The sequence below is a fragment of the Bos taurus genome, chromosome 21, assembly GCF_002263795.3.
Source record: "Bos taurus isolate L1 Dominette 01449 registration number 42190680 breed Hereford chromosome 21, ARS-UCD2.0, whole genome shotgun sequence".
Taxonomy (NCBI): domain Eukaryota; kingdom Metazoa; phylum Chordata; class Mammalia; order Artiodactyla; family Bovidae; genus Bos; species Bos taurus.
This window is the reverse complement of record NC_037348.1, coordinates 21,465,718-21,477,072: the sequence shown is the minus strand read 5'-3', so window position 1 is coordinate 21,477,072 and position 11,355 is coordinate 21,465,718. Positions and strand designations below refer to the sequence as shown.

The window sequence follows — 11,355 nt, the reverse complement described above, 5'->3', positions numbered from 1 at the left end:
AGGCAGATTCTTTACTACCACACCACCTGGGAAGCCCATACCTGGTCTCAGGTCTTGACTTGAAAAAAATAAACACTTGGCAACCCGAAGTCCATTTCCCAAATTCGGGCGGGCTCTTGTAGGCTCCTGAAACCAGATACCTGGAAGCTTTGAGATGGGCTCCTAGGCGCCCATCTCCATGGAGGTGTTTTAAGCCCATTCTTTCCCAGTCATCACTGGAATCCCAGGGCTGGAGGAGGAAAGGCTGGCATGCTGGCTGTGCCCGGACCAGCTCCTGGGGGAAGCTCAAGGTTTCCAGGCCTTCTTCCCCATCAGTGAACAGCCAAGGGCTGGCAGCTCCCCAGGAGACACAGCCTCTGAAGCCCAGTCTGGCACCAGGAGCTGGCTTCTGTCCTGGAGGCCTGTTGGTGGGAAAGCAGCTTTTCTCTACAAGTGGTAGGAATTCTGGGGTCTTGGGCGGCACCCCTTTCTCATGGGCTCAGAGCCCTGCAGGTGGCCATTCTAGTGGGAAGGACGGTCAGGTGCTCCTCTGGGCCCCCTGGAGAATGAAGTACTCATAGGGGGTTCCTTCCCGGGAAGGGGTGAGAACAGTTCCACCCAGAACCATGGAAAGAAGCACTCGCAGTCACCTCACTAAAGAATATTCATTTATTTATAATTATTGCTAAGTAAACTTCTCTTTGAAACAGGAACATAAAAACACAGTAGGGCTTTGCACGAGTGGAATTTCTAAAACAGTTGGTTCGTATACATGTCAAAATAAGTTAGAATGGAGTTCGTCCAGGAGTTTCCAAGTCACATGAGAGGCCTCAAGAGCCTCTTCTGAACAGGTTGGGGCAGGGCGGGGCAGGGTGAGGACTGGAGCCTTGCTGAGACAGCCGCCCTCGCCCCCCAGCTCAGATTGTGAGTTGTGCTGCTGCTTCCTTCTCTCAGCCTTGCCCAGGTCCAAGGCACGGGGCAGGGGTGGGGGTGGGGGGTTGTTCAAGTATGGAACCTCTCAGAGGGCTGGTGCTGATGGCGGGGCTGGGGGAAGACAGGAGAGCACCAGCCTGGGGGCTGGACCTTGTCCTGTGGGCTTCCAAGACCAAGGCTACCGGGTGGCCGGAAAGAGGAGGAGGAGGAGATATGGGTTTTTGTTTTTGGTACCTGGGGTGGGGGGAGAAGACGTGGTGGAAAGAGGTAGTTTGCAGGGGACAACGCTTCTGCTCAGCAGGAGAAAATGTCATCTACAGTGACGGGGTCACTGCCACCTGAGGGTCGTCATGGCGGGCACCTGGGAGGCTGGGGGCCTCGGGGTCTAAAGAGCCACACTTGGGGTGAGTGAGGACCCCCAGTCCTCCCATTTGCTGCTCAGCATGAACTCTAGTGAAGAAGGAAGGGGCACCTGGCTGCCTGATCCTGAGGCTTCTGTGTCCTCCCCTCCCCCCATCCTGATCTCAGCCACCCTGAGGCCTGGCTTGTGTGTGTGTGTGTGTGTGTGTGTGTTAGTCACTCAGTTGTGTCCAACTCTTTGCCACCCCATGGACTGTGGCCCGCCGGGCTCCTCTGTGCATGGGGATTCTCCAGGCAAGGATACTGGAGTGGGTTGCCACTGGTCCTTCAGGAAGGACACAGCTCTGGGGGCACCTCCTCCCAGCTGCTCCCTGGGGCCCATGGCCTCACCTCCTGTGCCTTTGAGGATGGCCCTGCCTGCCCCCACTCCCACCCCATCTCACAGTCCTCAGGGTGCGAGTGGGTGGGAGTCTGGGTGCCCTGGCATTCCTCAGTGTGCTCTTTCACCGTCCCGGGGGCCCTGCAGTCTTTTTCAGCTCCGAGGCAGGAGCTGGGGACAGAGAGGCTGAGAGCGGGCAGGCATGGGAGCTCTGGCCGCTGCTCTGAACGGCATGGAGCGAGTCACTGGCGGGAGGGGCCGGGCAGGGGTGGAGGGCCTGCCAGGCTCTGCCCCTTCCTGCCTCTCGCCCTCGCCTCCTGAGGCTTCCTGCCCACAGCTGCACGCGCCCTCCAGGGCCAGACCAGCAAGTACCCCCTCCATCCCCACCCCGAGTCCCTGGGCTGCTCTTGGTTGGTTGGGGAGCCACAAAGCATGCACAGCACACAAGAAAGCTTCCGCGGGGAAAAAGAAAATGATGTCCATCAGAAAAGAGAATAGGTGACGCAGATTTGGAAAGAAAAAAAAATAAATTACCTTCAAAATACCCCCCTTTGCTCAAAAAAAAAAAGGGTTTTTTTGTTTTTTTCCTCTATGGTCTTCCTTTTTAAAATATGTTGCTCTTCCTAGGACTCTGGTGACTCTTGGCTGTCCCCATCCTCAAAATGCATACTTATTAGACCTTAAATAAGAAAAAGTCCAGTCCCCCCTCCCCCCCACAAGCCATCCTTGGCCTCCTTGAGGACAGCCCCTCTTGGTCCCCAGTGACCCCCTCCCTGTTCCCCTCACTTGGGGGGCCGCCACCTTTGTTAGCAAGTGCCTCATGCACTGCATGTCCTGGCTTTGTCAGGGGACCCTGGCGTGCTGCCCTGGATAACATTTTGTTGGAATCCACTTTTGGGACACCCATTTCCAACCAAACAGGGCTGTGAGATGGGGGCTTTCTGGGGGCTGGCTGGAGAGGATGGTAGCCAGGGTTGGGGCTGCACCCTGCTTTCCTATGGGCCACATGCATGCCTGGCTGGCAGAGAGTGTGGAGGGCACCAGGAGGTAGAAGGCAGAGGGCCCTGCCTGGCTGTCTGTGGACTGGGTGGGGAACGGGACTCGGCCTGGGCTTTTCCCAGTCTATGGGCTGATGGGAGTGGGTGACGGTGGGGAGCAGGGCTGACCAACCAGCACAAGAGCTCCACCATCCCTAGAGACAGGAGATGGTCCAGAGGAGAAACACGCCATGGCTCAAGAGATCTCTTCTCCAGTGACAGGGCCCCTGAGGAGCCATGAGGGCAGCCCCCCAACACTGGTTGCCCCCGCTCTGCTGGGCCTGAAGAGACAGAACCACTGCCCTAGTGGCCTGTCCCCAAACAGCCCCCATCCACATTTTTCCTGCAGCAGCAGGCCCAGGAGATGGGGACCTGGGCTTCCCGGGTCATCCTTCCTTCCCCACCATGCTTGGGGCCTGTGCTGGGTTCACAGCTGAGGCCAGTAGTACAGTCTCCATTTGGTCTCCAAGTCCCTAGTGGTGCAAATGACCAAGTGGGAGGACAGGGCTCAGGACAGTGGGGCAGCAGCTCGTTCCTCAGCTGCAGGGAGGCAGCCGGCACGCCCCACGCCCTCCTCGCCCGTTCCGGGCGGCCGGGCCTGTGCTATAGCACGTTGTAGTAGGCCATCTCTTTCATGGCCTGTTCAGAGAGGACGCTGGCCTCGGCGCTGCCATCCACACCCGCGTAGGCGTAGGCGTTCTCCTCGAAGTCCTCCATTTCCTGCTGGCTGTCGAGCTCAGAGGGGTCTGTGCCCGTCAGCTCCATCATGGGGTCTGCAAGAGAGGGCACAGTCAAGCTTAGCTGCTGCCTGTGAGAATGGCCAGTCACTCCCACACAGGAAGCAGAACTAAAGGAGTGGTTCCTAGTCACGGCTTCCAGAAGACTCAGTGGTTTCCTCTACCGCCCTGCTCTGGGGGGACCTGACTGACTCCCGTGGCTTTTCAAATGTGTGCCGAGTGAGTTCAGGACTGGATTTGAACTCTGGGGGGGTCTCTTGCACCTCCTGAGTCATGAAAGTGAAAGTCGCTGTTTTCTCCGACTCTGCCACCCCATGGACTAGCCCGCCAGGCTTCTCTGTCCATGGAATTCTCCAGGCAAGAATACTGGAGTGGGTAGCCGTTCCCTTCTCCAGGGGATCTTCCCAACTGAGGGATCGAACCCACGTCTTCCGCTTTGCAGGTGGATTCTTTGCCATCTGAGCCACCAGGGAAGACCCCTAAGTCACTAAGCCCTTATTTATTCTTTGCAACATGACTAATTAATCCCCTTTCCCATATGAAAGATTCCTGTGCTGTATCATGTTGGCCACACCACTTATTTGGCACCTACTGTATGCCAGGCACGTGACATGTATCATCTCCTGAATGCTCACAGCGACCCCATTTAGGAGAGCAAAAGCAAGTTCAGAGAGGTTTATCAACTTGCTCAGGGGCACCCAGCAAGTGCTATTGTTTTGATCTACTTGTGACTATCTCAAAGGGCTGTTTCCTCTGGTGCCAACTGTATCCTCTGGCCCTGCTCTCCAAGGCCAAACACTCAAGGTAGGTAAACAAAGATGATGAGATAAAAACTCTTTTAAAAGGCCTCCAGTCATTTTATCAAATTGAAATCTTTTATAAAGCTCTTACTGTTGGAACAAAGCCAGATAGAAAACTCCACAGAGGTGGAGGCCTGGGTGGGGCTGCCTTCTGATGAGTTTTGGAGGGAGGGAGGCCCAGAGGACACAGGGAGGCTTGCTGGCAGGGACTGTGGCTGAGTCCCAGTGTGCATTGTGCCCCGTCTATCTAGGAGATGCGATGTATTTGGGAGGAAACAGAACCCAGCCCAGGGGTAGCCTTGATGGGTCTAAGGCATGGTTTTTCAACCTTGGCATCATTAACACCTTGGGCCATGAGTCTTTGTTTTGGGGGACTGGCCTGTGCATTGTAGGATGTTTCACAGCATCTGTGGCCTCTGCCAGCTAGATAGCAATAACATCACCCAAGCTGTGATACCCAACTGTCTCTTGTGTATTAGTTGCTCAGTCGTGTCTGACTCTGCGACCCCAGGGACTGCAGCCCGTCAGGCTCCTCTGTCCATAGGATTCTCCAGGCAAGAATACTGGAGTAAGTTGCCATTTCCTCCTCTAGGCAATCTTCCTGACCCAGGGATCAAACCGGAGTCTCCTGCATTGCACGTAGATTCTTACCGTCTGAGCCACCAGGGAATCCCCAAATGTCTCTTAGACATGGTCAAATAAATGTCCCCCATTGAGAATCACTGATTGAATGGCAATCCCACTCCTTGCCAATGAGTGGCTCAGGATGAGGAATGGGACCCAATTCTGGCCAATGAATCATGAGGAAAGGCCTACTAGTGAGTTCTGAGAATGTTCTCATTGGTTTCATAGAGCAAAGGACAGCAGGCTCTTGCTCTTCCAATGGAGGTGAACAGGGAAGCATGTTGCCCTAAAGGCTACTGGCAGCTATTTTGTGACCATGAGGAAAATCACAGCCAATGCTGTGGAGAGAGGGAGTCTCACCCTGTCATTGCTGAGGGGCTGGATCAGTCAACTTTGCAGATAACCTGGACTGCAAATCATTTCTTCATTTATTTCCTTATTGTTTAAGCTGGTCTGATTGGGGTGTCTGTTGTGTCCATGGCATATGACACACTGAGTCTTCTGACTATAAAACAAGGTCAACTGCACCACGTCTTATAGACCCTAGGCTGTTTCTTCCTCAAATCCTAGTGGCACACTTTAATCAGCTATCATATAGCTGATTAAAAATAAGCTACATAAAGGCTGAAGAATTGATGCTTTCAAATTGTCGTGCTGGAGAAGACTCCTGAGAGTCCCTTGGACTGCAAGGAAATGAAACCAGTCAATCCTAAAGGAAATCAACCCTGAATATTCATTGGAAGGACTGGTGCTAAAGCTGAAGCTCTGATACTTTGGCCACTTGATGTGAAGAGCCATGATGCTGGGGAAGATTGAAGGTAGGAGAAGACGGGGACGGAGGATGAGATGGAAAGATAGCATCATCGACTCAGGGGACATGAATTTGAGCAAACTCCAGGAGATGGTGGAGGACAGGGAAGCCTGGTATGTTGCAGTCCATGGGGTCGCAAAGAGTTGGACACAACTTGGCAACTCAACAACAACAACAAAATAAAGCCAGGAAAAAGTTCTACCTTCGAGTCACTTGTTACCCTCCCAACTTTTTTTATTAACTCTATTTGGCAGTTCCAGTTGGCCCCAGGGAACAATTTGTACCATTTATTTATTTATTTATTTTGCAAAAACATTAATCTACCTCTTGAATTACAGTCCTATAGTTTATTGGATAGCTCTATCTAGAATGTATGCTGCCTTCCTCCTGCACAAGATCAAGCCTGAGCTTCTCAGACCAAGGTTATATATGAGTGACTTGGGCCCCAGCCAATCCCTGCTTTACTGTCTGTTATCTGGTACAATCAGGAAGAAAGCCATTGTAGGCATCCTTGGTTGCTGACCTCAGATAGAAAGAGCTTATGCCTTAGCCACACCCTGGAAGAGAGGTTTGTAGGGACAGCTGCTTTCAAAGGACCAGTCCTGCTCTGTCCCTCCTGCTGGGTTTGCTTCCTAGCAGATGCACTAGAGTACTGGCTCTCAGACTCTACTCTGCATAGAATTAACTAAGGGGCTTAAAAAAGAAAAAAAAAAAATTCGGATCCTGGGCCACACTCCAGATCAATTACATTTGAATCTCTGTGGTTGAGACTCAGGCATCAGCACTTTAAAACTTCTCTAAGTGATTTCAATGTGTAGCCAAGTTTAAGAACGGCTCTCTAGAGCTTAGAATCAGAGGTTCCCAATTTGAGTTTCTTGACCGGTAGCTTCCCTTTGACTTAGGAACTTGGAAATGCAAATGGTCTGACCCTACTCCAGACCTACAGAATGAGAAGCTCTGGGGGGTGGGATTCAGCACTTTAACAAGCCTCCAGTGATTCTCATGCTCCCTGGCTCAAATTTGAAAACCATCACTTCATTCAATGCCTCTCAAGTTTTCCAGTGCAAACAAATCACCGAGGGATCTATCCGAAATGCAGATCCTGATTCAGCAGGTCTGGGGTGGAGGTGAGTCTGCAGTTCTAGCAAGATCCCAGGTGATGCCAACACTGCTGGCCCCAGAACCACATGCTAAGGAAGAAGGTGCAACAGAGCATCTATATGCAGTCAACAGCATTCCATCCTCACTCAGGGAGAATGGAAAACTGAGGACACTTGTTTCTACCAGAAAACCCCAGGCCACTCACTGTTCCAAAGCTAAAGCAGGGTTATTTCCATCATGCCCCAGCATCTGATTGGCTCCTCGTGAGTAACCTCACATGGCAAGTCAACCCACCCAGTGATTGTCAACACACATTCCTAGCTGTGCATCTTGGAAGAAACTCCAGAAAAGTCAAATAGCTCCAGACTATACAAGGAACCTTCTGCAAGTGTGGCTGTCTACTCCTTCCTGTAGAATCTCTAGTGTCTCCTCCCCATGAGGCCAAAAAGAAGAAGGTGCTTCCACTACTGACCAGTGTTGAGGGGAGAGGTCATCACTAACACGTGGGGATGTTATAACAAACAGCCAATGAACCCTCCGCCAACTGCAGAGGTGAGCAAAAGTCTCCTGAGTATGTGGGCTGCATTCCTTCCGCCAGGCACTAGGAAGAGTGTGACTGACTGTATTACCCTTTTTGCCTTGGCCACTGGGAAGCTCAGGGCTCCCTTTTGCATGCCCACAGAACCTCCCACTTGTACTTGGGCTTGTGACCTCACCTGGCTCTCCCTTATCTTTCAGTTGGCATTTTCCCTTTTGTTACTTTCCTTCCCATCCATTTTTAAACTCATTATAAACTGGGGGATTTTTGCAGAAACTAATGCCTTTGACCAGTTATTTTTACTTTGGCCAGTCAAATATTAATTCCGTTATTTCACTAACACTTTGCAGATTATTACATTCAATAGTTATACCTGACACACCTATAAAGTCTTCTCCAGCACTATGAGTTTCATTTTCATTTTGAATATCCCAAACACTAAGGTTTTCTTTTGTCTTTTTGTTGGTCTAATACATTCTGAATCAGAACTATATTCTGAAGAACTATCATCTTCTGAGACACTATTATTTATGTTGCTTAGACAATCAGAGGAAGTAACTGCATAAAATTCACCGAAAAATTCTTGTTTTACTCAAAATTTTATAATGCATCATTTTTGAAATTTTATGGTAATAAACTTGCGTTTATAACATACACAAGGTTGGAACAAAAATCTAACAGAGCAAAATGTGAATTATAACAATCGTAAATTGTATAATGAACCCTTGATCAGTTTTAAGCTCTAATAACTTTGCATGGTGACGTTAATTGTATCACTCTCTAAAAACATATTGATATGTCTCCAGACAAAAACGTCTGGGTAATAAAAGACATATTAACACATCTCCGGTCAAATAATGTGTTAAAAATGCCCTGTCTCAGTGATGATCTTGCATGAGTTCCCTAACTTCTCTATCCTTCAGTGCCTGCATCTGTACAATGGTGATAATAACAGAGCCAACCTCGAAGTGAGGGTCACATGAGTTAATAAAGGCTTGGCACACAGCACTCAACAAATATTCTTTTTATTATTGTTTATGTGAGCCCACGTAAGTCCTTTGGAGAATACATAAACGTCCCATCGTTATCACGCTGATGGCCCTCCGGGGAGCCCTCTCTCCAGACCTGAGCCCACCCCAGTGAGGTCTCAGGCCTGGCCAGCCTCCCCACTCCCCTCACTGGACAGGAGGCTCCTGAGTGCGCCATGACAGGACCATTCCTGCTCCGTCCTCGGCGTGTGGCCCACCCACCTTGGCTGTCCAGGCCGATGTCCATGACGCCGTGCTTGACCTTCATGTGCCGGCTCAGGTTGCCCTTGAGGTTGAACTTGCTGGAGCAGTAGGGGCACTTGAAGGGTTTGCTACCCGCGTGAAGGTGCATGTGGCCCAGCAGGTTGTACATGCGGTTGAAGGACTTCCCGCACACCTGGAACACACCCCGCCCCAGCCCGGCCTTGTCAGCCTGGGGGCCTGTCCTCCCCCGCCCCTAGCCGCTCCCACCTCCATGGCTGGGCCTGAATCGCATCCCCTTTGTCCCTTCCTATGTGACTGCAGAGGCCGAGGACTGGGCCCCTCCTTGCAGGTCACCGTTCCTGCGGGTCTGCCCCACACTCCCCGAGCCGAGGCTGAGACCCAGGCTGGGAGCTCCAGCAGCACTGAGTCTCTGGCCTGGGCTCCTTCCCTGAGGCTGCACCGTGACCTTCACCCCCGCCCCCAACTCTCCAAAATCAACTTCGGGGAATTCCCTGGCGGTCCAGTGGTTAAGATTCTGCACTTTCACTGCCAAGGGCCTGCGTTCCATCTCTGGCTGGGGAACTAAGATCCCACAAGCCTCAGTGCAGCCAAAGAAAAGCAGCCAATTCAGTAGCTTGTAGGACCTCAACCCTCACCACCTACCCCCCACCCCCCCAGAGCCCAGCAGTTTCAGCCAACGGGGGTTGGGTGGGGGGAGCGGCCCCCCCCTTGCCCAGCCTGGGTCCCGCCTCCTGTGATCACACGCCGGGGCCACTTGTGAGCAAGTCCTGCCCTGGGGCCCGAGGGTCCGGTACCTTGCATTTGAACGGCTTCACGGGCGAGTGGACGATCATGTGGGTCTTGAGGGTCTGCTTCTGCACGAAGGTCTTGAAACAGATGTGACACTGGTAGGGCCGGACGCTGGTGTGGATCAGCATGTGCCGCTTCATGTTAGCCTGCAGGGTGAACTCTCGGCCACACACCTCGCACTTGAACTCCTTCACGCCCTGTGGGGAGGGGGGGGGGCGGGCGGGAGCTGTGGTCAGGACCGCACGATGGACACAGGTTCTGGGAGTGTGTTCGTGCGGCCCTGACCATCAGGGCTTCTGGGAAATGACTTTCTGTGGTTTGCTGTTTCTTAGTCTCTCAGACGTGTCTGACTCTGTGACCCCATGGTCCCATTGTCTATCTCTCGGCAGACAGACCGTGTCTCCTGTGTGGGCCGGCTTGACACAGTGAAGATGACGTGTGTGACCACCAGGGGGCCCTGCCCTTGGGGAGCTGACTTCGTGCATGGTGTGTGCACTGCATACACTGAGGCTGATCACAGGAATGTTTTCAGTTTTATCAGCCTTTGATTTTTGCTTTCCCCTTTTCTTCATAGTATTATTTATTTATTTATTTTAACACTTTGTGGACTTGTGGGGATTTTAAAGTCTACAAAGATAGAGGAGAAAGATGGCAAGTACACAGCACGTGTACTTATCGCTCTCTATTCTCATCACCCAAGCCCCCTGCAGGCATAAATAGTCAATCATCTGGTTTTATGGCCAAGGCCAGATTTAGCTTCAGAATCCTTCTTAACATTACAGTCTAGGTAGCTACACCAATTGAATGGAGGAGCCCAAGGGGACTTCCCTGGTAGTCCAGTGGCTAAGACTCAACGCTCCCAATGCAGGGGACCCTGGTTCGATCCCTGGCCATGGAACTAGATCTTATATGCCATAACTAAGACCCAGTGCAGCCAAATAAATTTTTAAAAATATATTAAAAAAAAAAAAGTTCCCAGGGCTGGGACAGGCTGGATTCTCGGCTTGGCAGGATATTCTCCCCTACTCACTGCAATGTCCACTGTGAGAGACAAGGACACGAGTTCAACCTGGAGCCTCTCTAAGGCCACAGCTATGGACAGTGGTAGCTCTATGCACATGCGTGCTCTGCTGGTCAGTCATGTCCGACTCTTTGCGACCCCATGTACTGTAGCCCGCCAGGCTCCTCTGTCCATAGGACTTTCCAGGCAAGAATACTGGAGCGGGTTGCCATGCCCTCCTCCAGGGGATCTTCCTGACCCAGGGATCAAATCGGAGTTTCTTATGTCTCCTGCATTGTAGGTGGGTTCTTTACCACTAGCGCCACCTGGGAAGCCCCAGCTCCATGCACATTCAGCTTCAGTGTGAAGCTGGTTGGCTTTGGGTGGAAACCACAGCGCAGGCCAAGTGCCAGAGTGGGATGGTGGGACCCGAGAAGCCTCATTCAGCCTGTCTGGATGTAAAGGCCCCTCAAAGGAGGTGACGCTGGCTGAAAGTCAGGGTGGTTAGCAGCCTCCAGGGAGGCAGGAAGGCAGGGGAGAACTGGTCAAGGTGATGTCTAGAGACACGGCAGACAAGACAGTGTTGCTCTGCCATCTGTCTCCACAGGCCACTTTGCCTCATTTCAGAGTATTTGGAACCAATTGTACTTCTCCATAACAAATATTTTCCCTTACATTCATTCCCTTTTTAAAGCTTTTTTTTTTTTAATATTTATTTGGCTGTATCGGGTCCATGTTGTAGCACATGGGCTCCAGAGCACACAGGCTCAAAAGTTGTGGCCTGTGGGCTTAGTTGCCCTTTGGCATGTGGGATCTTAGTTCCCCGACCAGGGATCAAACCTGCATCCCTGCATTGGAAAGTGGATTCTTAACCACTGGACCACCAGGGAAGTCCCTCATTCCCTTCTACAATGAAATATATTTAGTATTTGCTTAAAAGAGAGTCAATGGCACCCCACTCCAGTACTCTTGACTGGAAAATCCCATGGATGGAGGAGCCTGGTAGGCTGTAGT

At 51.7% G+C, this 11,355-nt stretch overlaps 1 protein-coding gene across 7 annotated transcripts in view; it reads right to left on the bottom strand.

Annotated features, from left to right (window-relative positions):
- Positions 1 to 634: 634 nt before the first annotated feature.
- Positions 635 to 11,355, bottom strand: part of ZNF710 (zinc finger protein 710) — a 74,382-nt gene continuing 63,661 nt past the window's right edge. For 6 of the 7 annotated variants that reach the window (XM_024982318.2, XM_005221856.5, XM_024982316.2 and 3 more), the window contains exons 3-4: positions 9,347 to 9,538; positions 8,309 to 8,724 (exon numbers count right to left, since the gene is read on the bottom strand). In XM_024982318.2, the coding sequence (XP_024838086.2) occupies positions 8,335 to 8,724; positions 9,347 to 9,538 (582 nt within the window). In that variant the 3' untranslated portion in view covers positions 8,309 to 8,334. Of the gene's footprint in view, positions 3,462 to 8,308; positions 8,725 to 9,346; positions 9,539 to 11,355 lie in introns of those variants that run through there. The other variant, XM_059879279.1, reaches the window with a different exon arrangement.